At 43.5% G+C, this 26987-nt stretch overlaps 1 protein-coding gene across 9 annotated transcripts; it reads right to left on the reverse strand.

The window, feature by feature from the left end:
- Positions 1-67: 67 nt before the first annotated feature.
- Positions 68-26860, reverse strand: LOC110505489 (inverted formin-2). Of its 9 annotated transcripts, XM_036962437.1 has the most exons (23): positions 26576-26830; positions 16384-16795; positions 15105-15220; positions 14524-14683; positions 10190-10223; positions 9801-9942; positions 9536-9668; positions 8877-9368; positions 8560-8702; positions 8377-8438; positions 8183-8285; positions 7960-8045; positions 7659-7759; positions 7312-7382; positions 7103-7210; positions 6880-6950; positions 6649-6769; positions 6329-6493; positions 6096-6198; positions 4326-4478; positions 3257-3997; positions 2920-2973; positions 68-2079 (listed from the first exon to the last, which is right to left on the reverse strand). In XM_036962437.1, exons 2-22 carry the CDS (start codon positions 16778-16780, stop codon positions 2921-2923), a joined length of 3555 nt encoding a protein of 1184 aa, XP_036818332.1. In that variant the 5' UTR covers positions 16781-16795; positions 26576-26830; the 3' UTR covers positions 68-2079; position 2920. The 9 variants fall into 9 exon arrangements, 6 of the variants coding, with proteins under 6 accessions (XP_036818332.1, XP_036818333.1, XP_036818331.1 ...); XR_005039503.1 differs by having other exon boundaries at positions 2920-3997; XM_036962438.1 differs by lacking the exon at positions 2920-2973.
- Between the last annotated feature and the right edge of the window lie 127 nt (positions 26861-26987).

The raw sequence follows: 26987 nt of genomic DNA on the forward strand, positions 1-26987 counted from the left end.
TGTCGCCCAAGTCCACGTTTCCATTAATACTTGTTTGATGTCAATAAAGAGAAAGGCAATCTCATAATGTGAATTCATTTTTTTTATTATACTCCAGAATCAACATTCGATACAAATTCTGTTAGTCTATTTGCTAACATGGCACCGTCTAAGCTATCACATTTCTAGAGATAGTAAACTTCCAGGGCTCAATTAACTTACTTAAAATTGCACCATACATTTTTAATTGGTGCCTTAAGTGTTCATATTTTATGCTGTCTGTGTGTTTGTCCTACTGAAGAACCCTGTCAGTCCTGAACGAATTGCCCCTCGGGGTTTAATAAACGTGTATTGTATTGTATTGTAAATGATAATTGTAGAAATAAGTTAGTTATTGATAACAGCAGGAAGAAAGCTGATATTTTTTTCCTATATGCCAAGTGTGGAATCAAAACGTTTAAAAAATGTTCACGACATTCACAAAAGACTGGAATACTATTTTCAGCACAACTGTTCCAACCAACACACTATCAAAGTTTATTGTGAAATAGACACGAATTTGGTTCCAACTGTGCTGGAGGTTATTTATAGCTTTGGAAATGAAGCCTGTGTTTTTATATTCAAACAAATACAAAACAATAACAAAAAGTACATACACTTTTTATTCTTCAACATAGAACACCTAAAGTGACAGAATGTTGACCCAGCCTGGTCTCATAGACTAGACGTAACATACATTTAATGTACAACGTACATTTAAATCCAGGACAGTCAAATTAGTATGATATGTTAGGTATGGTTACATAAGATTACTTTGGTCAAAAACAGGGTGGTATAACGCAAATGTCTAGAAACCCAAGAGGTTTTGAGTTCTAATCCCATCACGGACAACTTTAGCATTTTAGCAACTTTTCAACTACATTTTAGCTACTTTACATGTTAGCTAGCCCTCCCCCTAACCATTTTAGCTAACCCTTCCTCTAACCCTTACCTTATCCCTTTAACCTAACTCCTAAACCTCAACTTTACCCTAACCTTAACACCTAGCCTAGCTAATGTAAGCCAGCTAGCTAACATTAGCCACCTAGACAGAATTTGTAACACATCATACCTTTCGCAGATTCGTAACATATTGTACATTTTGTTAATTTGTAACATATAATACAAATTGTAATTTGTAAAATATCATACAAAATGGGTAATGGACATCCACAAATGAATACATACCATACGAAACATACAATAATAAATGGTGCCTCGGATTTACGTACAGAAAAATACGAAATGCTCTGAGACCAGGTTGCAGCAACAGAGTAAATTTGCTGGGATTGAGGCTGTGCAGAGACTAAAAACAGCAGCCTTGTGGAACACAACAGCCTCTTGGTAGAATACAAATCAACCTGGCCAGGGAACCATAGCAGTTTTTCCTGTTTATTTCATAAATGTTTCAAGAACTCAAAATTATCAAAGGAAGGAAGACCACGCTGATATCTTCTTGGATGAATCAATTTAGTTCAATATAATAGAATTCAGGGGTAGGAAATCCTGGTCCTGGAGTGCCACAAATCTAACTGACCTGGAAGACCAGGTGTGATAAATTGGGGGCAATCACTAAATTGATCAATTAGCTCAGTTGGTCAGGGCTGTGTTCAGTACATAAAAATGTAACAGAAAATTAAATTGAATGGAAACGATGCTGTACTGAACAACCAGTTGACAAACGGGGAGGAGTTGGGTTGTGGGTTCAAACACACAGCGTCCCTTTAAAGACATCACTCGTTGCTTCAAGCCTCACCCCAGCACACTCACCGAACGGAGCAAACGTATCTCAAAGTCTGTTCAAGAAAGTACAAGAACATTTAACATTTTGGGAAAACGTGTAGTTCAATACAAACCGTTCACAATGTAGCAAACGTTTGAGCGAACTGAATGCACCCCTGGTATGGTGCCTAGTTGGAACAAAATCCTGCAGTACCTGCGGCACTCCAGGAACAGGGTTGCCTACCCCTGATGTAGTCCATTACAATGTGCAGAAACCATGTATTGAAAAAAATCAACAACATTTTCTTTTCCCTCTTGACTTCCTTTTCCGGGAATTGCCTAGGGAGATTAAATAGTAAAATTAATTGATTGAACAAATCAAATGACATACCAATTACCTAAAATAGTATGCAGATAATATGAACAAAGTGGGAGACCAAAGACTGCATTTGGTGGATCTTGGCATTGAAGAGAATGGACAGTTTTATAATGTTTCTGATGAATACAATTATTTTGGAAATTAAATTAAATTCAGTGCTGTTGGTTCCATCAATTTCAAGATCATTAAAGCGTTCAGCAAAGTCAAACTTACAAAGGACACAGTTTACAGGAAGCACAAAAAAGGCATTGCATTAGTAGTTTAACTCGGTTGTTGTGAGGGTGGACAGTTTAGTAACATAGGGGTATGGAGGCACAGAAAACATGACAGCAAAACTCCACAAAAAAAAAAATATTGTGCTGAGCAAGGTCTTCCTGGTGAGGCCGTCACAAGTTGAAAAGCTCAGTATGACAGTGAAGTTAACTTGGATATGATAATGATTTTTCAATTGTGGCACTTAAGAGGTGTCAATTTGAGGCTAAGTACTGTATGTCTTTATAAGATAAAACTCTATGATTCAGGCTGATAAAGAGTGCATAAAGTAGTGGCCAAGAGAGGTCTCACACAAAGTGATTCATCTTGGGTCATGATGACAGGCTTACAATTTGATTAGCAGGGATTTGATAGATTTTTACTGAATAAGAGAGTGTTAAAAGCAGGACAAGACACAAATCAGGTCAAACCAGACCCTGTTTAGGCCAACACACGTCTGTTAATTAAAATCATGGCTTGGTGCTGATGGGTTGATTAAAATGTTCAAGCTTGCACCAGTTAGTTTTCAAACCAGTTGTTTGACCTACCTCACTGCAACACACACCCCTTTTTACATTTAGGGTGTCCATTTCCAGTGTTACCTGGTGTTTTAGAGAGTCAAAGAAAAAAGACAACACCAAAAACAAACTACTTGATGATCATGACAGGACTCAAGGTGTTGTAAATGGGAGGCTTTTAAGATCGGTTTTCCAAAAATTGTACATTCATGCTAAAATGTTAAAGTTCACAGCTAAAACAACAGTACAAAATGAACATGTAATGTAAAATGCAATAAAACCATATACCAAAAAAACTGGACTCTCAGACACTTCAGGAGACCACAGTTCCAAACATGATCTTTATTAGAACGAATGAATACATTACCTTCATTACTCTTCTTTTTGTTTCTTCTAAAGAGCTTCTGCTGTTTTTTATCCTCTGGTTTTAGGGTTTCAGATGCAGAGGCAGGCAGATCTTCAGAGTCCACCCCATCGGGCACATCGTACGCCGGTCCACTTTCTGCAGCACTGACCATAGGTACGTTGCCGTTGGTGTCTGTGTTGCCATTGGTGTCTGTGCTGCCATTGGTGTCTGGGTGTCCGTTAGTTATACCCTCATCCTGTGCCACCATCTTCACCATCATGTCATCCCCAGCCTCATCTTGTCCTAAAGTCTTTACCATCATAATGCTGCTCTTACCTCCAACTTCATCTTGGCCAATGGTTTTTCCTATCAGGTTGCTTTCACCATTACTCTCTATCATCATGTCCATATCAGTGACAGGAAGTGTGCAGGCTCCATTAAGGTGACTCTCTCCATTGCTCTGTGGATTTTCAGGCATCAAGTCCTCTGTTACCATCAGGTTGATTTCAGGCAGGTCTGCATCTGTGAAGGTAGAGATGCTTGGAGTGTTATTTAGGACACCCATTCCCGGGATCTCCTGTGTTGGTGAATTGGTTGTGGGAAGGCTGGAAAAAGCTGTTTTTTCTTGGGGTTTGCTGGGGCATTCGTTCATTCCTTCTCTTGGGGCCCTCTCCTCTGCCTGGGGTTGAGTTTGACTGGGAGTGCTGGAGGCTTCTGAGACAGAGGCTTTGGCTTCTTCTATTACAGGCATGACACTTGATCCTGCAGTGGAGAAGGCGGTTCTGTTAATGCATGAAGACAGATAGGAAGAGCACGTCTACTGTACCAGGCATTCCAAACATGTCATAATTCTTAAAAGCAGGCAATGTTTGAATCTAGCAAGTGGTGTTTCTTAAGAAAAGACACAAAGAAGCATGACCAAGCACACATTCTTGATGAAATTAAGCAAGTGTAATTGGTAGTTGTAGTGGCTGCACAAAATCACAAACGGAAGCACAAAGATGGAGCGGCAAAGCCTGTTTATGGTTCAGTGCAGGAGAGTAGGAGTAGAGTTGGAGACGGGACGGGGTCAGAGGCATCTTGTCCTTACCAGGCTGGCCCATTTTCCTATTCATTTCACTAGAGGGGGGGCTTTCCATTTCGCACCTGGGCCGCATCTTCCTGAGATGGAAGCCTTTCCGGATGTCAGCAAGAAGGTGGTCGATAATACAGCCATCGTCCTGTGGCGAGGGTCCTTTCCGGACTGGTGATTGAGGATAGAGAAAGAGACATATCAAGATACCACATGGCTCGTTATGCTATATCATCTTAGTGTGAATACAAAACATAGTTGGACTCATATGACAGAGGAGATACAGTGCCTTGCAAAAGTATTCACCCTCCGTTTTTCCTATTTTTTTTGCATTACAACCTGTAATTTAAATTGATTTTTATTTGGATTTCATTTAATGGACATACACAAAATAGTCCAAATTGGTGAAGTGAAATTTAAAAAATAACTTGTTTAAAAAAAAAAAAATCTATAAAAAAAACTGAAAAGTGGTGGGTGTGTATTCAGCCCCTTTGCTATGAAGCCCCTAAATAATATCTGGTGCAACCAATTACCTTCAGAAGTCACATAATTAGTTAAATAAAGTCCACCTGTGTGCAATCTAAGTGTCACATGATCTGTCACATGATCTCAGAATATACACACCTGTTCTGAAAGGCCCCAAAGTCTGCAACACCACTAAGCAAGGGGCACCACCAAGCAAGTGGCACTAAGAAGAACAAGGAGCTCTCCAAACAGGTCAAGGACAAAGTTGTGGAGAACAGATCACGGTTGGGTTATAAAAAAATATCCAAAACTTTGAACATCCTACGGAGCACCATTAAATACATGATTTTTAAAGAATATGGCACCACAACAAACCTGCCAAGAGGGCTGCCCACCAAAACTCACAGACCAGGCAAGGAGGGCATTAATCAGAGAGGCAACAAAGAGACCAAAGATAACCCTGAAGGAGGTGCAAAGCTCCACAGCGGAGATAGGAGTATCTGTCCATAGGACCACTTTAAGCCGTACACTCCACAGAGCTGGGCTTTATGGAAGAGTGTCCAGAAAAAAGCCATTGCTTAAAGAAAAAAATAAGCGAACACATCTGGTGTTCACCAAAAGGCATGTGGGAGACTCCCCAAATATATGGAAGAAGGTACTCTGGTCAGATGAGACTGAAATGGAACTTTTTGGCCATCAGGGAAAACGCTATGTCTGGCGCAAACCCAACACCACCCATGACCCCGAGAACACCAGCATGATGCTGGTGGCAGCATCATGCTGTGGGGATGTTTTTCATCGTCAGGTACTGGAAAACTGGTCAGAATTTAAGGGATGGTTGATGGCACTAAATATGGGGAAATTCTTGAGGGAAACTTGTTTCAGTCTTCCAGAGATTTGAGACTGGGATGGAGGTTCACCTTCCAGCAGGACAGTGACCCTAAGAATACTGCTAAATAAACACTCAAGTGGTTTAAGTGGTTTTATTTAACATTTAAATATATTGGAATGGCCTAGTCAAAGCCCAGACCTCAATCCAATTAAGAATCTGTGGTATGACTTAAAGATTGCTGTACACCAGCGGAACCCATCCAACGTGAAGGAGCTGGAGCAGTTTTCTGGTTTTTAAAATCATATTTCTTGTTTGTTTCACATTTTAAAAAATCATCTTCAAAGTGGTAGGCATGTTGTGTAAATCAAATGATACAACCCCAACCAAATTTTAAATGTATATTTTAATTCCAGGTTGTAAGGCAACAAAATAAGAAAAATGCCAAGGGGGGTGAACACTTTCGCAAGCCACTGTATATCAGAAGAACTCACTTATTTTTCCATTCTCCCCCTTCTGTCTTTTGGATTCCTCCTCCTCAAGCTGCTTCTTCCTTTTCTCCACCTTCACAGCCTGCTCTTTTCTGGTTTTGTTTTCCTGTGGGTATAAATAGAAAATTGAGAAAGAGATTACACCAAGCTACTCCTTAGAAAACGTTTATCTTCAGTTTTCTAGTGATGGAAATCAGTATTCATTATTTGCAGTCATCTAAACTTGCTCCTCTGACTTTTAAGGCTTTGATGAAAAGTCCCCTAAAGGTCTTGATGGTGCCAAAAAGCTCCTCCAGGGAAAGATTGTTGACATCCTCACACAGGTAGAGGGCCAGGTCACCCTTCTTCCTCACAATCTCCAAAAAACTGTCCTCCAAATCTCGGCAGGCCTCCAGGTTTTTCTTGGGGAGGGAAACAAACAGTTGAACCATTGCCTTATTAAAGAACACATTTGTATAGTTGATTGACCTCCTCCAAAGAGTTTTAAAACAACCACAAACTTGTCAATATTGTGATGCATTGAACCACAATAGAATCTAATTCACTGGTTTCATACCTCAAACACCTCTGTGAACTGCTGCTTTACATCGTCCACAGAGTTAGAGACTTTCTTTGATGCTTCTTTCAGTCGATTGAGTAAGGCACTGGCCTCTGCCTGAATGGAGTCCAGGTTGATTCTGAAGGATAAACATAAATATACAAATGTTTTGGTATGTAATTGTATCATTTATGTATCAATTTCAAGGCTTATAATACATGTATTTTTTTAATAAAAAGGGTGTTATACCCAGCCGCTTTTTCACAAATCTCAATGTCGTCAGGGAGGTACAACAGCTCTGGGTGGTTCAGCTCTACTTCCTGTAAACAGAATGGTCAGTCATGACTTTATTTATGATTTCCAACTTTGATTTGATTGTCCATGTGAAGTCTGTTTGGTTTCTGTGAGGAGCACTGACCACACAGTTGTTTTTCTTCTCAGAAAAGCACATCCTTATTTAGATTAGTGTTACCTCCAGAATGTGATGGAGCAGGGTAATGCGGCTCTTGTTGGCCTTAGTCTCAGTTAGCATCAGCAGGGAGCTGATCTTAAAGCCCTCAGCGTTTCCTGTGTGACATCCCTGTGAACAAACAGAATCAGGAGTTAGAGCTCTTCAGACTGCGTAAGTGCTGCATGTTTTTGGGTGAGTAGAATGTCATCCTTTGGAGAGTCCTTACTTACGTAGTTGAGGAAGTTTCCCACATCAAGGATGAGCCTGCAGAAACTGGGCATGAGAGTGCTCACTCTGAGACCTGGGGGGGATATTTTTTTAATGTTGAAATGTTTGACGCAAAATGTTTGACAAAACAATGATTCAATGGACCTGCATCTCCAACTGGAATAGCTACAACCTTTCCAGCACAAGCAACAATTTGGTCTACACAAAACTGCATAGTTAGTCTCGCTCTGTTGATATTTTCATAATGAGCCTTACAGTGTTCTCTGATAGTTTTCACAAATATTTAATTGATGTATAGGGCAGTCAATGTAACATGAGTGTTTATACATGGAAGTTGGTGTTGTCTTACACTGGCATGCTGATTCAACCACCTCTGCTTTGGGCTTGAGCATGTCCAGTACTGAGGCCGTCTCCTCACACAGCAACATGCAGTCTATCCTCAGCTGGTAACTGTGGGGAGACACGAGAGAAAGGGAGGGAGAGGAGATACGAAGTAGGGATGGTACAGGGAGGGGAGAGAGATGCCATAGGGAATTAAGCAAGACAATTCAAGGAAGTGCCAAACGAAAACATATACCAGAATCATCTCCACATAAAGTATCCTGTGAGGTGCCAGAAATATTTAAAGCGAGGAGAGGAATTGCAGTTACCATGGTACAGCCAGGATAGAGATGTAGAATCGGTCAACATTGGCCAACTTGTCTTTTTCACCCTGGAAGGATTTCAGGTTTTCTATCTAGATAGAGAAAGGAAATAGAGTACTTCAGCTCAGTCATTACCCTCATATTGTTCAATGCTTAACTTATACAAAAAATAAAACATTACCCTGTTTTACATATGAAGATAAATTAGGAAAGTACTCCTTATACCAACCTCATGTTTCTCAGGTAAGAGTTTAACAAGTTGCTTCAACACCTCCACATCAAACTTAGTCCGATCCCCATTCTGAATCAAGGACACAAACTCATCATGTGAGCTAGATAGAGGAGCATGGAGAAAAAACATCAGCTCAATGGGGTAAAAACAACATTGAAATCAATACCAACTTAAATGATCAATTACATTACCATTTGAATTGCTTGAGAAATATGTTCAAGTTCAAGTTCTTCTTTACGTCAATAAAGGAAATCTGTAGAGAGAAGAGGGGAACAAATATTTTGTTAGGGAGGTTGTTGTTTTAGGATTCATAATGAGCCATGTTTTTGGTGTGCTCCAGATATGAGAGCTGCAGTGAGTGTTGACCAGTGCACCTCTTTAGGCTCCTTCTTGACAGGAGCAGCTGCCCCCTTGTCTTTGTGTTCGGTCACCGGGAGACAGAACAGCTGCTCAATGCTGGAGTAGTTGGGCTCCCGAGGAGCGTCTTTCTGAGCAGAGGTCCACATGGAATGACCATCTGTGTGTTTGTGAAAGGAGGGAGAGAATAACCACAACACATCTGGAATGATCTAATACAAGTATTCTCTATGCTGTGCTATCAGACAATATTTTCCCCTCTGAAATAGAGAAGACTGCCTCTGTAAACAAAGGGGAGGTTCATTAAAGAGAGATGCCAAGGTTATTCACTCACCAGTGACAGCTCTGAGCTTCTGCCAGTTGAGCTTCTTCATCCTCAGGGTGGGGCAGCGGCCTGCCTTGGAGGAGGCAGAACAGGCACACCCCAGGGATTGGCTTCTTTGGGCCACCCCCATCTCACCCATGCCAGGAGGAGGTGGTGGTGGTGGAGGCATGCCTGACATAGCGGGCAAGGGTGGGGGTGGGCACCCTGGGGGCACCCCCATCCCTGGTAAAGGTGGAGGTGGTGGGGGTACTCCACCTCCTATGTGTGGTAGTGTCGGAGCGGAGGGTGGAGGAAGGGAAGGGTGTGAGGGTGGTGGAACAGAAGACACTTGGGAGGTTGTGGGGCATTTGGTCAGTCTTTCTTGGTCACTTTCCACCTTATCAGTCTGAACAGCCTTATCAATCTTCTTGGGTGGCAGACCATCCACAGCATGGACACCAGCAGTCTTGCGCTTGGAGAACACCAGGCGTTGCGTAATCGTCTCACAGGAGTCCATTGGAGCTGGAGCACAGAATCATACACAAACACTGAAATCTACAGAATTTTGCCTACATGTAACCCCCCACAAAATATTCTATGCACTTTTGCTCTTCGTCTACATTCACCCAGACTCCAGTCCTTTGCCCAAAACTCTCTTAGGAGACAAATAATTGCCTCAGAGGACTCACAGTCTTGATCCAGCAGTATGGCCCTGTTAGTGAGGGCCTCCAGGGTCTGCCAGATGTCAGCCCTGTCGGGCCCCAGCAGCAGCAGGGCCTGTAGGATGGACAGCAGCTGGAGGGATGACGGAGACCTGCTCACCTGGAGGGGGACCAACACACAACCAAACCTTATTAAAGTGCATTTGTAATTCAATTGTTTACTAGACTTGCCTTGATGTTAAGAGAAGGTGGCCTGCAGTGTTATGGTCGTGTAGCTGACGGCTGTGCTCACTTTGTTGAAGAGGGTGGTGAACACCTCCTGGTGACTGCTCATGTCGATGCCTCCATAGACCCTCAACAGCTCCTCCTCATCCTCAACCATAGCCTCTTCAAACGCTTCACACTGAATGATCAAGTCCTCATCCTCCTCATCTCTGGAGGTCACACACACACACCAAGTAATTTATTCAAAAAGGGCCTAATGAGCAAGTAGGCTACGTTTACATGTGTACTTCCCACTTGCACATCAAATCAAGTAAATTAACAAATGTTAAAAAAAATACAAGTTTTGTTGAACATTTCACTCATGTTATTGTGATTGACCAATGCATGGGCATTTAATTTATCTGCACACAACAAAAAAGTCACAATGAAATTGAGGAAGTCAGTCAAGGCACTCACCTCAATTTGGGCAGTATATCAAGTAACTGTAATCCTGGAAAAAAGAAACAGTGCACTTAATAAGGCAGTGATAAAAACAACGATCCACTTTCAAATTGATCAGTTTCGTACTTTGTACTATTAAAAAGTTGGAACACCACGGAATGTAAACATGAATTTGTGTGATGGGAATCAGCGTGTGATTTTGATCACAGGTGAGTGATTTAGGATATAATTCATCAATCCGCAGTGGAGCGGGGATGTGGAACGACTTCTAACAAATTACACATTTTCCGTGAATGCCAAATTCACAAAAGGATGTGAATGGCAACTTGGCAGACTTCAGATGAGCTTCTGTTGTTGGCTTCTGATTGCAGCTAATTTGCCATCATAAAAAGGTAGGCCTACATCGAAGCCAGTTCCTGGACAATACTGTAACCTGTCAAGAACCATAATATTGTACATACAATGTTGATAGGACTACTATGCCCATATTTCTTCAACAAATTCAGCACACATCTCTATAGACCTAATCTTGATTTCCCAGATAAAACACAGATTTTCCCAAAACAAAAAATGATTCCAGTACCACCATCTATGTCAAATACAAATGAATAGGCCTACTTTCAAACCTAAATATTTGAGGTTTGCTCAATATTCAAGTGTTTAGGGACGAGATAGCCCAGTGAGCACCATTCCGACACCGAAGTCTGTGCAGTTGAAAAGATCTTGAAATTTGGTCTGTCCATCCTGGCCAGACAGATGTTGTCCGTCCTGGCCAGACAGATGTCGTCCGTCCTGGCCAGACAGATGTCGTCCGTCCTGGCCAGACAGATGTCGTTTTTTTGGTCTGTGGATGTTAAAAATCAGGGCCAGGGCGGGGACGGACATAGATGTCAATAACTTATTCAGATTTGGCCCGGTTTGGACCGGAATTGATTTCAACCTCCATAGATGCCCGGCCCGAACCGACCTTGATTTGGCTCGAACATAGACGTCTATGATTGGGTCAGATATGGTCTGGTCCCGTCCAGACCAAATCTGAACCAATCATAGACGTCTATGATTCACAAGTACAGTACAGTAAAGTAGAGTATTTATTCAGTACAGTAGAATACAGTAATGTACAGTAGAGTATGGTCCAGTACAATACAGTAGAGTACAGAATACTAGAGCACATTAGAGTAAAGTACAGCATTCTGTGTTCTACTGTACTGAACTCTAATGTACTGCAATATGCTCTACTATAGTGAACTAAACTCTGCTGTGCTCTACTGTATTGTGCTGCACTGTACTGTGCTGTCTCAACCTGTAAGACATAGAGGTTTGGTCCAGACTGACCAAATGTGGTCTTCTTCGGGGCGGGGTTCATTAGAATAATACCCAGCATGCTTTGAAAGTGTTCCTTTTCAAATTTACATATTGGGCCATTAGCAGACACTCTTATCCAGAGCAACTTACAGTCAGTGAATTAAACTAAGGTAAATAAACAACCCCTATTCACAGTCATAGCAAGGAAAACGTGTCTGTAACCGTTATTGAGAATATTATTGTAGTTGAAGTGTTCTGTTGTTGTTTTTTTTTTACTTATTGTGTCTGAAATCTCTGAACATGATCACTGCCAGTTCTAAAGCTTTTGAAACAGCTAAAATAGAAAAAGCTAACGTGATAGATGGGAGGAAAAATAAACATTCCATTCTGCACTCTTTGGTTTGCTTCAGTTTCCTATTTTAATTGTAGTTCAAAATGTTGAATGTGATAGAATGCTTTCTTCATTGACATGTAGATACACAGTACCAGTCAAAAGTTTGGACACACCTACTCATTCAAGGTTAAATATTTTTTTTTTTACATTGTAGAATAATAGTGAAGACATCAAAACTATGAAATAACACATATGGAATCATGTAGTAACCAAAAACGTGTTAAACAGATCAAAATATATTTTATATTTGAGGTTCTTCAAAGTAGCCACCCTTTGCCTTGATGACAGCTTTGCACACTTTTGGTATTCTCTCAACCAGATTCACCTGGAATTCTTTTCCAACAGTTTTGAAGAAGTTCCCACATATGCTGAGCACTTGTTGGCTGCTTTTCCTTCACGCTGTGGTCTAACTTATCCCAAACCATCTCAATTGGATTGAGGTCGGGTGATTGTGGAGGCCAGGTCATCTGATGCAGCACTCCATCACTCTCCTTCTTAGTCAAATAGCCCATACACAGCCTGGAGGTGTGTTGGGTCATTGTCCTGTTGATAAACAAATGATAGTCCCACTAAGCGCAAACCAGATCGGATGGCGTATCGCTGCAGAATGCTGTGGTAGACATGCTAGTTAAGTGTGCCTTGAATTCTAAATAAATCACTGACAGGGTCACCAGCAAAGCACCCCCACACCATCACACCTCCTCCTCCATGCTTCACCGTGGGAACCATACATGCGGAGATCATCCATTTGCCAACTCTGCGTCTCAGAAAGACATGGCGCTTCAAACCAAAAATCTAAAATTTGGACTCATCAGACCCAAGGACAGATTTCCAGCTGTCTAATGTCCATTGCTCGTGTCTCCTGGCCCAACCAAGTCTCTTCTTCTTATCGGTGTCCTTTACTAGTGGTTTCTTTGCAGCAATTTGACCACAAAGGCCTGATTCACGCAGTATCCTCTAAACAGTTGATGTTAAGATGTGTCTGTTACTTGAACTCCGTGAAGCTTTTATTTAGGCTGCAATTTCTGAGGCTGGTAACTCTAATGAACTTATCCTCTGCAGCAGAGGTAACTCTGGGTCTTACTTTCCTTAAGCGGTCCTCATGAGAGCCAGTTTCATCATAGAGCTTGATGGTTTTTGCGAATGCACTTGAATACACTTTCAAAGTTCTTGGCATTTTCAGGCTTGACTGACCTTCATGTCCTCTTAAGGATCGTACCCTTTTTTTCAATTTTCGCCGAAAATGACATACCCAAATCTAACTGCCTGTAGCTCAGGACCTGAAGCAAGGATATGCATATTCTTGATACCATTTGAAAGGAAAAACTTTAACGTTTGTGGAAATGGGAAATTAATGTAGGAGAATTTAAGACATTAGATCTGGTAAAATATTATACAAAGACAAAAAAAAATGTGTTATTTTAAAAGCAAGAGAAAGGCCATAATGAACTTTTCCAGGTTAGGCACAATTTCGATTTTGGCCACTTGATGGCAGCAGTGTATGTGCAAAGTTTTAGACTGATTCAATTAACCATTGCATTTCTGTTCAAAATGTTGTATCAAGACTGCCCAAATGTGCCTAATTGGTTTATTAATACATTTTCAAGTTCATAACTGTGCACTCTCCTCAAACAATAGCATGACATTATTTCACCTTAATAGCTACTGTAAATTGGACAGTGCTGTTAGATTAACAAGAATTTAAGCTTTCTGCCCATATCAGATGTGTCAATGTCCTGGGAAATTTTCTTGTTACTTACAACCTCATGCTAATCACATTAGCCTACATTTGCTCAACCGTCCTGAGGGGGGGACACCGATCCCGTAGAGGTTAAAGTAATGATGGACTGTTGTTTCTCTTTGCTTATTTGAACTGTTCTTGCCATAATATGGTCTTTCACTACCTCATGAAGCTGGTTGAGAGAATGCCAAAAGTGTGCAAAGCTGTCATCAAGGTAGCTACTTTGAATAATCTCAAATATAATATAAACAATATTTGTTTAACACTTTTATGGTTACTACATGATTCCATATGTGTTCTTTCATAGTTTTGATGTCTTCACTATTATTCTACAATGTAGAAAATACAAAAAATAAAGAAAAACCCTTGAATGAGAAGGTGTGTCCAAACTTTTGACTGGTACTGTATGTGAATTTATGTACGGTTGAAATTTGGCCATAGAAACAATGACCAGAAAAATAAGTATTCTCAACGTCCGTAAAATAAGTATTTTTAACATATTTTAAGGACGTCTTTTCAAAGTCTGTAAAATATGTATTTTCAACGTCCGTAAAATAAGTATTTTTAACATATGTTAAGGACGTCTTTTCAAAGTCTGTAAAATATGTATTTTCAACGTCCGGAAAATACATATTTTCAACTTTCAATCAGAACCGTAAATTAACCTAATTTTCACCGTCATTTCACCCAACGCTCACTGGGAGGGGACAGATTGCAAGCAGGCATTTAGCTAAAATGACACAGTGACATACATTAGTAATGGAAGTGTTGCCAAATGGCCTATTTTCATTCCCATTTGTCTGGTGTTTCTCAATAGGGAAACTACCTTTTGTTATTAACAATATGCCACTGTGTGACCTTGCAGATGAACTGAGTGGCTGAGTAGTGAAGATAAACAATGCGCTGTACCAATAAACTCCTTGCGCATCTTATCTCTCTGTTGCAGGTCATCTGTCCCAAAGATGATGGCGTTGATGACACTGAGGAGGGTGACCATGTAGGGCACGTTGTCTGTGGCCTGCAGCTCGTTCATGATCACACTGAAGCGATACTGCTGGGTCTTCACACCCTGGGAGCCAAAGTAACACGAGTCATTCTGTATGTCATTCACTCCTGCTGTGTGAGGACAGCTTCTATCCCCATAATGCTCTAATATTGATCAGTGAGTAACATTTATCAAAGTATTGACAACTACGGACATTGCTAGAACACCAGTTCAGTAATGTCTGGGTTGATTAAAAATGACTTTAATTTGCCTATTTAATGAGATTCCTTTGAGCTGAAATAGCAATGTTACAAACAACTCGTCATATCTGATTTCAGTACATTTTCATCAAAAGCACACAGATTGTTATTTATAATTTTCCTCGAGCATTGTTAATTTTCTCTCATGATCCTTCCTAAATCAGAACTTGGCCACTTATTCTGTAGGTGTATGGTATATAGCCTCTGTCAATCAGTGACAGCTTGTCTGGCTGTATGACACTTGCCTTGTAGTGGTCCAAGGCATCCATGGCCAGACGGTACCCATCAGAGGAGAACATGCTCAGGGCAGCAAGCAGCTCAAACACCTGCTTCTTCACCATGGTATTGGACGTGTCCAAGGCTGTGATAAGACAAAGTCACAGACATCAGTCAGTGTACACATGGTCATTGTCCTCATATTCCCTCCTACCTTTCTCCTTCTCCCTTGTCTGGTGTCCTCTAGGATGTTATGGCTCATCTTAAGACAACGTAACGTGAACTTACCTTTGCAAAAAAGTGTTTTGTTTGTGATAAGTTTGTCAGTGTGTGGGAAGATGTTGCAATGCACTGTAACCTCCACACAGTGTCCCCCTCCATACACTTTGTCTGACACAATGGCCTATATCTGACCTGAATTCTGTTGCCACGGTACTTCTTTGAAATTCCTAAATCTACTTAGGTATTTTGTGGGGTTGATTTTATATTGGATTACAATTATGTACAACTGAATACTAATTCTTAAGTATTATTCTCTCTCTCACACACACACCACACACAGTGGCCATTTTATTAGGTACACCACCTGTTCACGAAAATGTTTCGCTCCAGACAATGAGTGACGTGGCCGTGGCTTGCTATATAAAGCAGGCAGACAGGCATTGCAACATTTACTTACAGATTGAACGTTAGAATTGGCAAAACAAGTGACCTAAGCAACCTTGAGCGTGGTATGATTGCCAATGCCAGGCTCCCCATTTCCAGTATCTTAGAAATGGCCAGATCCTGGGCTTTTCACGCACGACAGTGTCTAGGGTTTACAGAGAATGGTGCGACCACCAAAAAACATCCAGTCAGCATCAGTCCTGTAGGCAAAAACAACTCGTTGATGATAGGTCGAAGGAGAATGGCAAGAATCGTGCAAGCTAACAGGTGGGCCACAAACAGGCAAATAACGACGCAGTACAACAGTGGTGTGCAGAACGGCATCTCGGAAAACAGTATTCTTTTGTCCTTGTTATAGATGGGCTATTGCAGCAGACGACCACACCAGGTTCCACTCCTATTAGCTAAAAACAAGAAGAAGCGGCGTGGGGAATGTTTTCCTTGCACATGTTAGGTCCCTTGATACAAATTAAGCAACGTTTCCATGCCTCAAAGTACCTAATAAACTGGCCACTGAGTGTCTATATATACTGTGTATATATATAAAAGGCTCATTCGTGGAACCTCTCGTGGAAGGTGTGTGTGTGTGATGCCATAGCTTTAAAACACTGTATATCTCCTCAGTCCTAGGTGCTGTCGAACCTTGGGAGAGTTTGCGGATGTAGCCCTCATTCTCCACGATAAAGTTGATCCCAGACGAGGAGTTCATGATGGCCCGGACACAGCTGACACAGGTGAGCTGCAGGAGGGCGTCTGCGATGCGGGAGCAGCCCCTCCCAGACAGACTGTCCAGGGCCTCCAGCAGCAGGTCCAGCCCACTCAGCTCCAGGAACTGGACCATCCAGGACTCCTCGCTGCCCTCCAGACGACGCTTCAGCCCAGAGTAGTTGACCACATTGGGCACCTGGAGCATGAGGATGCACAGCTCTGGGTCTGCACTCTCCAGGTTGGCCTCCAGCTGGGTGTCTGAGTCCTGGGAGGAGCCCAGATGGCCCCTCACTGTCGCCCACTTCCTCTTCCCGTCCGACTTCACTGACATGGCGATGGAAAGGGTCTGTGGAGGGAAGTTAAGGTAGTTTAATTAATGAATTGACATGGTGATGGGCAGAGGGTTTGTGGAGGGAAGGGAACGAGGTTCAATTCAGTGTCGGGGTGAGACTTTTGGTTTGCTGGACTGCAGTTTTGTTTGATAGAGTCTAATGTAAACATACATCTGTTTTCTATAAAGTGCTGAAAGTGGTGGAGAGTTAATTATATTTTGATGGTCAAAATGTTATTGGGATGTTTTTTTTGCAAACAAACCATTTACTATTTGACCTGCAGATGGGCCTTTGCATAAATATATCCTGGCTAAAGGATTCATGCCTTTATCACAACATAGCACATTCATAGGAAATGACAGCTCTGCACATTGGGGGACAAGTGAAAGATATATCAGCAGTCCTGTCATTACTAGTCCTGCCAAACATTCAAACATAATCCTGTAGTAAAAGATATATCAGCAGTCCTGTCATTACTAGTCCTGCCAAACATTCAAACATAATCCTGTAGTAAAAGGGGAGGGACTCGCTGTCAGCTAATCAACAGCAAACACAAAGACAGGCACATGACGCTCAGTGTATCTTTATGGGAAATATATTATATTCTGTGTATATACTTTATTTTCAATTACATCCAACGGTGAACAAGATTTCGAGTAGAGTTGCAAAGGGAGGGTATATTGCTGGAGACTTGAGAAATGTACCATTAAACCACCAGCATTTTTGGTATCTTTGTATGTAATCTATCACAAGACATCTGGCGGCCCTATTGGGATTTTACAGGTGTCTGTAATTATCTCTGGCCCTTTGTTGGGACTCATCACGTGTAAAATATATGAAATTAAAATAAATAATTGAATGACAAAGCTGTAAAACATTATCCCAAATATAAACCATCACCTTAGTGAATACCATTGGTGTTTAATATGAAGGTTTCAGAATTTTACTATGTCAATATGTATTTGTTGCAAATGTTTTGGCATCAAACTGGTGGGAGCTGAGAAAAAAAGTCAATAGTTGGAAGAGTTGCCGAGTTCATTGAAAATTATACCATTGTTGATTAGAAGCTTTGATCGTTAATTAGGCTATTTTCTCTTGAACCATATGGTCTATCTACTAGACACTCGTGGACAATATGGACACAGATATAAAAAATGAATAGCATATTAAAAGGGTTTCAAGTATAAATGACCAAAGTTACGATAGATTTAGCTTTAGCAAATTACCAGTAGCTTTGCAAACCTAGTTTTGAGTAATATGCTGCAAAACAAAAGTATAATTGTGAAGCGAAAAATATCACCCAGGATATCCCTTAGCTCATCTGGTCTTTTAGCATAACTGTCTGAATTGGCGCAAATGCACACATTGATCACACAAGTGCTGTTACGGTGCGTGAATGAGGACCCAAAAGCGAATTAACTTAAACAGAGCTTCTTTAATTACCAAACATAGGTAGGCTCAGACGGACCGGCAGATTCCGACAGGACAAGACAAGGTTACAGCAAACATGACGACAGTCTGGTTCAGGCATGAAACACAACAAACAAGAATCCGACAAGGACAGGAACAAAAACAGAGAGAGATATAGGGGACTAATCAGAGGGAAAAAGGGAACAGGTGGGAAAAGGGGTGACGAGGTGGTTAGGAGGAGACAAGGCACAGCTGGGGGAAAGAGGGGGTGGAAAGGTAACCTAACAACGACCAGCAGAGGGAGACAGGGTGAAGGGAAAGGACAGAGACAAGACACAACATGACAGTACATGACAGTACCCCCCCACTCACCGAGCGCCTCCTGGCGCACTCGAGGAGGAAACCTGGCGGCAACGGAGGAAATCCTCGATCAGCGCACGGTCCAGCACGTCCCGAGAGGGAACCCAACTCCTCTCCTCAGGACCGTACCCCTCCCAATCTACGAGGTACTGGTGACCACGGCCCCGAGGACGCATGTCCAAAATTCTACGGACCCTGTAGATGGGTGCGCCCTCGACAAGGATGGGGGGGGGGGGGGGGGGGAAGACGAGCGGGGGCGCGAAGGACGGGCTTGATGCAGGAGACATGGAAGACCGGGTGGACGCGACGAAGGTATCGCGGAAGAAGAAGTCGAACTGCGACAGGATTAATGACCCGAGAAATACGGAACGGACCAATGAACCGCGGGGTCAACTTGCGAGAAGCCGTCTTAAGGGGAAGGTTCTGAGTGGAGAGCCAAACTCTCTGACCGCGACAATATCTAGGACTCTTAGTTCTACGCTTATTAGCAGCCCTCACAGTCTGCGTCCTATAACGGCAAAGTGCAGACCTGACCCTCTTCCAGGTGCGCTCGCAACGTTGGACAAAAGCCTGAGCGGAGGGGACGCTGGACTCGGCGAACTGAGATGAGAACAGCGGAGGCTGGTACCCGAGGCTACTCTGAAAAGGAGATAGCCCGGTCGCAGACGAAGGAAGCGAGTTGTGGGTGTATTCTGCCCAGGGGAGCTGTTCTGACCAAGACGCAGGGTTACGAAAAGAAAGACTGCGTAAGATGCGACCAATAGTCTGATTGGCCCGTTCTGCTTGACCGTTAGACTGGGGGTGAAAGCCGGAAGAGAGACTGACGGAAGCCCCAATCAAACGGCAAAACTCCCTCCAAAATTGAGACGTGAATTGCGGACCTCTGTCCGAAACGACGTCTGACGGAAGGCCATGAATTCTGAAAACATTCTCGATGATGATTTGTGCCGTCTCTTTAGCAGAAGGAAGCTTAGCAAGGGGAATGAAATGAGCCGCCTTAGAGAACCTATCGACAACCGTAAGAATAACAGTCTTCCCCGCTGACGAAGGCAGTCCGGTGACAAAATCTAAGGCGATGTGAGACCACGGTCGAGAAGGAATAGGAAGCGGCCTGAGACGGCCGGCAGGAGGAGAGTTACCGGACTTAGTCTGCGCGCAGACCGAACAAGCAGCCACGAAACGACGCGTGTCATGCTCCCGGGTGGGCCACCAAAAACGCTGGCGAATGGAAGCAAGCGTACCCCGAACGCCAGGGTGGCCGGCTAACTTGGCAGAGTGAGCCCACTGAAGAACGGCCAGACGAGTAGGAACGGGAACGAAAAGAAGGTTCCTAGGACAAGCGCGCGGCGACGGAGTGTGAGTGAGCGCTTGTTTTACCTGCCTCTCAATTCCCCAGACAGTCAACCCGACAACACGCCCCTCAGGGAGAATCCCCTCGGGGTCAGTGGAGGCTACTGAAGAACTGAAGAGACGAGACAAAGCATCAGGCTTGGTGTTCTTAGAGCCCGGACGATAAGAAATCACGAACTCGAAACGAGCGAAAAACAGCGCCCAACGCGCCTGACGCGCATTAAGTCGTTTGGCAGAACGGATGTACTCAAGGTTCCTATGGTCAGTCCAAACGACAAAAGGAACGGTCGCCCCCTCCAACCACTGTCGCCATTCGCCTAGGGCTAACCGGATGGCGAGCAGTTCGCGGTTACCCACATCATAGTTACGTTCCGACGGCGACAGGCGATGAGAAAAATACGCGCATGGGTGGACCTTGTCGTCAGAGAGGGAGCGCTGAGAAAGAATGGCTCCCACGCCCACCTCTGACGCGTCAACCTCGACAACGAACTGTCTAGAGACGTCAGGTGTAACAAGGATAGGAGCGGATGTAAAACGATTCTTGAGGAGATCAAAAGCTCCCTGGGCGGAAACGGACCACTTAAAGCACGTCTTGACAGAAGTAAGGGCTGTGAGAGGAGCTGCCACCTGACCGAAATTACGGATGAAACGACGATAGAAGTTCGCGAAGCCGAGAAAGCGCTGCAGCTCGACGCGTGACTTAGGGGCGGGCCAATCAATGACAGCTTGGACCTTAGCGGGATCCATCTTAATGCCTTCAGCGGAAATAACAGAACCGAGAAATGTGACGGAGGAGGCATGAAAAGTGCACTTCTCAGCCTTCACAAAAAGACAATTCTCTAAAAGGCGCTGGAGGACACGTCGAACGTGCTGAAGATGAATCTGGAGTGACGGTGAAAAAAATCAGGATATCGTCAAGGTAAACGAAAACAAAGATGTTCAGCATGTCTCTCAGGACATCATTGACTAATGCCTGAAAGACAGCTGGAGCGTTAGCGAGGCCGAAAGGAAGAACCCGGTATTCAAAGTGCCCTAACGGAGTGTTAAACGCCGTCTTCCACTCGTCCCCCTCCCTGATGCGCACGAGATGGTAAGCGTTACGAAGGTCCAACTTAGTGAAAAACCTGGCTCCCTGCAGGATCTCGAAGGCTGAGGACATAAGAGGAAGCGGATAACGATTCTTAACTGTTATGTCATTCAGCCCTCGATAATCTATGCAGGGGCGCAGAGACCCGTCCTTCTTCTTGACAAAAAAAAACCCCGCTCCGGCGGGAGAGGAGGAGGGGACTATGGTACCGGCGTCAAGAGCTACAGACAAATAATCCTCGAGAGCCTTACGTTCGGGAGCCGACAGAGAGTATAGTCTACCCCGGGGGGGAGTGGTTCCCGGAAGGAGATCAATACTACAATCATACGACCGGTGTGGAGGAAGAGAGGTGGCCCTGGACCGACTGAACACCGTGCGCAGATCGTGATATTCCTCCGGCACCCCTGTCAAATCACCAGGCTCCTCCTGTGAAGAAGAGACAGAGGAAACAGGAGGGATAGCAGACATTAAACATTTCACATGACAAGAGACGTTCCAGGAGAGGATAGAATTACTAGACCAATTAATGGAAGGATTATGACAAACTAGCCAGGGATGGCCCAAAACAACAGGTGTAAAAGGTGAACGAAAAATCAAAAAAGAAATGGTTTCGCTATGATTACCAGAAACAGTGAGGGTTAAAGGTAGCGTCTCACGCTGAATCCTGGGGAGAGGACTACCATCCAGGGCGAACAAGGCCGTGGGCTCCTTTAACTGTCTGAGAGGAATGTCATGTTCCCGAGCCCAGGTCTCGTCCATAAAACAGCCCTCCGCCCCAGAGTCTATTAAGGCACTGCAGGAAGCTGACGAACCGGTCCAGCGTAGATGGACCGACAAGGTAGTGCAGGATCTTGAAGGAGAGACAGGAGTAGTAGCGCTCACCAGTAGCCCTCCGCTTACTGACGAGCTCTGGCCTTTTACTGGACATGAAGTGACAAAATGACCAGCGGAACCGCAATAGAGACAGAGGCGGTTGGTGATTCTCCGTTCCCTCTCCTTAGTCGAGATGCGGATACCTCCCAGCTGCATGGGCTCAGCACCCGAGCCGGCAGAGGAAGATGGTAGTGATGCGGAGAGGGGGGCGACGGAGAGCGCGAGCTCCTTTCCACGAGCTCGGTGACGAAGATCAACCCGTCGCTCAATGCGAATAGCGAGTTCAATCAAGGAATCCACGCTGGAAGGAACCTCCCGGGAGAGAATCTCATCCTTTACCTCTGCGCGGAGACCCTCCAGAAGACGAGCGAGCAAGGCCGGCTCGTTCCAGCCACTGGAGACAGCAAGAGTGCGAAACTCAATAGAGTAGTCTGTTATGGATCGATTGCCTTGACATAGGGAAGACAGGGCCCTGGAAGCCTCCTCCCCAAAAACAGATCGATCAAAAACCCGTATCATCTCCTCCTTAAAGTCCTGATACTGGTTAGTACACTCAGCCCTTGCCTCCCAGATTGCCGTGCCCCACTCACGAGCCCGTCCAATAAGGAGAGATATGACGTAGGCGACACGAGCAGTGCTCCTGGAGTAAGTGTTGGGCTGGAGAGAAAACACAATATCACACTGGGTGAGGAACGAGCGGCATTCAGTGGGCTCCCCAGAGTAACACGGCGGGTTATTGATTCTGGGCTCCGGAGATTCGAAAGCCCTGGAAGTGGCCGGTGGATCGAGGCGGAGATGGTGAACCTGTTCTGTGAGGTTGGAGACTTGGGTGGCCAGGGTCTCAACGGCATGTCGAGCAGCAGACACTTCCTGCTCGTGTCTGCCTAGCATCGCTCCCTGGATCCCGACGGCTGAGTGGAGAGGATCCGAAGTCGCTGGGTCCATTCTTGGTCGGATTCTTCTGTTACGGTGCGTGAATGAGGACCCAAAAGCGAATTAACTTAAACAGAGCTTCTTTAATTACCAAACATAGGTAGGCTCAGACGGACCGGCAGATTCCGACAGGACAAGACAAGGTTACAGCAAACATGACGACAGTCTGGTTCAGGCATGAAACACAACAAACAAGAATCCGACAAGGACAGGAACAAAAACAGAGAGAGATATAGGGGACTAATCAGAGGGAAAAAGGGAACAGGTGGGAAAAGGGGTGACGAGGTGGTTAGGAGGAGACAAGGCACAGCTGGGGGAAAGAGGGGGTGGAAAGGTAACCTAACAACGACCAGCAGAGGGAGACAGGGTGAAGGGAAAGGACAGAGACAAGACACAACATGACAGTACATGACAAGTGACCTTTTCTGGCATAACCTTAGCTCAGAATACTGCTCTTTCTATCAACCTGTCCCACCCTCACCTACGCACAACATCCCTTGCAAGCTCCCACACTCACTCAGAAATAACAGGGTAGGGAATGAGCCTAAGAAAGGGGGAAAAAAATCTATAAATAATTCATCTATAATCGCAGACATCTGATCTAATGAATAACTGAAGGGGTATAATTCTCCTCCCAAAATGAGTTACTTATTTCAATAACATTAGTTATTTCACACTTGGCAAGACTAACCTATACAGATGGCATTGGAAAGGCAAATACATATAAACAGCAAAACTGCAGCTCTGCATGCACTGCAGTCCTATGGATGGTTCTAAGCCCCCGTCTGCCTCTCTATATCTACACAACACATGGCTTAGCTCAGGAATCCGGGCTATTTCAGTGATGTTTCTGTGTGGTGTTTTATGTAAAAGTCTCTCATGAAACTCACTGAGCAGAATGTCAAGTGAGTCAAAACTGGGTACTGATGACAAGACTCCACCACAGTGGGAATTTACATGGAACTAAAGTCAACTCTAAAATGTAACAAACTGTAAACTCCTACAACTTTCCATTCAGTTCTCAAGTTCCCGATAATTCAACAGGCCGAAAAAGGAGCTTCTCTGTTCCAGACACATTTGGCAAATCATTTGTCGGCTTCAACTTTGGCGGGGCTGATTCTCTCGTACTTGGACTGCCAGTGCGACAGTGTTACCGTGCAAGCCAGGAAGACAATTTCCTTTCACAATAGGCTTTCTCATCCCCCATAAAAGAGCTCTGTTCAATAGCTACAGAATGGGAGGAATATCTCCTGCTTCACTGGTTGCTTTCTGACGACTAATGGGTTTTATACTCAACAAGCATCTGAACACATTCTAACAAGGATTTACAATCTATTCATCTGCACAGAGTGATGTACTGTAGGGTCACTGAGGAATAGAACATTTTAGTCCAGGTGAATTCCACCACATTAGTCATGGACACAGTCATGGACACAGGGGAAGTACATTTGAAATGCATTGACATTAACATTAGTTAGCAGGACAGTCAGCAGGACTTTCCAACATGGGTCAGGCGCTTTTCAGTAGGAACTAACAAGGGAACGACTTTCCTGAGACAGGAAACACAAGACAAACATGGTGCCACAACAATATTCATTTTTAAAATGTAATTTCTCACACAATTCTGACCTGACCTCGGTTATAGAGAGAGAAAGAGCATCTGTTAAGAAACAAACAGCTGGCTCTCAATGCAGGACCAACCGTGGATCATCTGAATAAAAAGGATGACAATTACATTCTTTATTAGCTTGTTGCTTCTGCACATTTTTCTACTTTAACCAATATTACCATGAGCTCAGTGACAGCTCCCACATACCACAACTCACATTGGCTTACTTACTGCATGTCAGGAATACACTCCTCCTGTACTCAAGGGAAGCTGCCTACATTCAAACAAACCAACCCACCAACCCACTGTTCTACTGTAAAAATAGAGTGCTATTATATAAGAAAGATGATCCGCATTTATTTCCTTGTAAGAACTCAGCCAACATATACAGTGTAGATATGTCTGCATTTGCCATGGAAAGAGTCTCACAATCTATTAGTTTATTCTTACCACCTTGAGAGCAGGGGGATTTTGTGTAAGCCAAACAGAAGAGAGTAAATAAACAGCAACATGTACCGGGGCTGGGATAAGAATTGAACCAGATGAAAACCAGTGTTTATGGAATCTATCTTATTTGTTGTCCTTTAACTGGAATGCCAGACTTGAGAGAGAGAGACCCATGATGCCTCAGAACTGTCTCTGAACAAACATTGTTGCCTGCAGTTTAGCTGACTGTCGTGTTTTTATAATGCAGACTTAAGCCATAAGAAAAGCTTATTTAAAAACAGAGCTCCCTGGAACTCGTGTAAAAATCTTGAATTGTCATGGATAACATCTCACTTTCATTTCTAAACATTCAATTCAGCATAATTGTATCTGTAACATATTTGCCCAAAACAGCCAATGTGTTGGCCATGTCCCTCTCTTCACATCTGGTATTCATTTTCTAGAACTAGTAGCCTGTTATGAATTCCTCGCTTCACTTGCTATCTTCATTGATGTTTCTTCTTTGAAGTGGTTGAATTTAAATCCTGTTGATGTTATTGACTGACAATGTTTTAAGACCTATAAGTTCACAGCTATGAGGGTATGCTGTGAGTCACAAAGCCCTGAGTGGGTTGCTTTTTCTTAGTGGCAATTATACAGAGTGATATTTCAGAGCCCTCTCATCCTGGTTCTAATGATGACTTTGAGCGTGCCTTGCCTTGAACAATAAATCCATATAGGTACCATGCGATGCTCCTGCACTCCTGCTTGCATGAACGGGCCCACAGAGACTGATGTAAAGTATGAAGAAAGTATGTAAATGTCTGCACTCACTACTAATTTACTAAAATGTTTAAAAATATATATATAATAAGCAGAGCGGGGCTGAGGTCTCCAACAGAATTTGGGCAGTGTATCCCAACCTTGTTACTGTTAAACAGTTCAATGCAACACACATTTTTTAACTTGGCAAGTCAGTTAAGAACAAATTCTTAATTTCAATGAACCTGACAAGCTCGGGGATTTGAACTTGAAACCTTCCGGGTACTAGTCCAACGCTCTAACGCTACCCTGCCGCCCCAACAGAGATGTTATTAGCTGGATGTGAATATGTAACAAATGTATTACATTTGTAATAACTTTCATTTATATTCTATTGGACCACATCTGTCTGTGTTTCTGTTAACAGGGATCAGCTGACTCCACTGACGTAACCTGTCCTGCATCACACACAAGCAGTCCTCCATTCTATGGGAAATACTGAGAATGTTTGACCATTTCCAAAAAGATGAATATGCATTATGTCAGGATATTCACTCCTGTTGTAACAATATGTTATGATAAATAGGAGATAATGGGGGATGTGATGCCAATAAGGATGAACTGCCATCTGTTGGATAAATGTTCAATAGGCCTACAGGTAGTTAATGTTTTGTCAGTAGCCTTAGATTATTCTTTGGAACAGATGTGAAAATATGTTTCTGGTTGATAATCATGTGAAGTAGCCTGCCCTAGTCCGGAGGATTCCAATGTTTTAGGACCGTCTTTATTTTGCGCTCCTGTCCGCGTTTTATAATGGCGAATTCCGATAACTCGTTTAGATTGCCTAATGGAATGATTGCCTTCAGAACACTAATTTCCCATTTAAGACATCTAAACAGGTCGTTGTCTGAAGTTCTCATAAATAGCCTACCGATGCGCTAAAATACATTTCAATTTAAACCGTTTCCAGTTGCGCTGCTTTACCTGAGATTATGCCAGAAATAACCACTTGAAGAATCGCGTCCTCCGATTGTGGCCAGATAACGAACGTCCCTTTCCAGCCTCCAAGCGCCTTTTTCTTTCGTACTTTACCAGGATACCCCTCTGCAATGTATGTAGTGGAAAATGGATGGGGATGGTTAGGAAGATTTCAGTTTGGACCTGGACTCCCGGCAGTTTACACATGAGTGTGACGATGTTGCAGGCACAGCTGGATGGCCCCTCCCACGCCCTGAACTCAGCTGGCCCAGCTGGACAGCATGCTTTATTGTGGCATGGGGTTGAGATAGGTAGAAGACAAATGTCCCAACAGGTTGCAATAAAGTAGCCAATATATCATATTCTATTTTGTAGCCTACTATTCTGTTGTATTCTATTCTGTTGTATTCTATTTGCA

Source organism: Oncorhynchus mykiss, chromosome 25 (assembly GCF_013265735.2).
Source record: "Oncorhynchus mykiss isolate Arlee chromosome 25, USDA_OmykA_1.1, whole genome shotgun sequence".
In the NCBI taxonomy this organism is placed as follows: domain Eukaryota; kingdom Metazoa; phylum Chordata; class Actinopteri; order Salmoniformes; family Salmonidae; genus Oncorhynchus; species Oncorhynchus mykiss.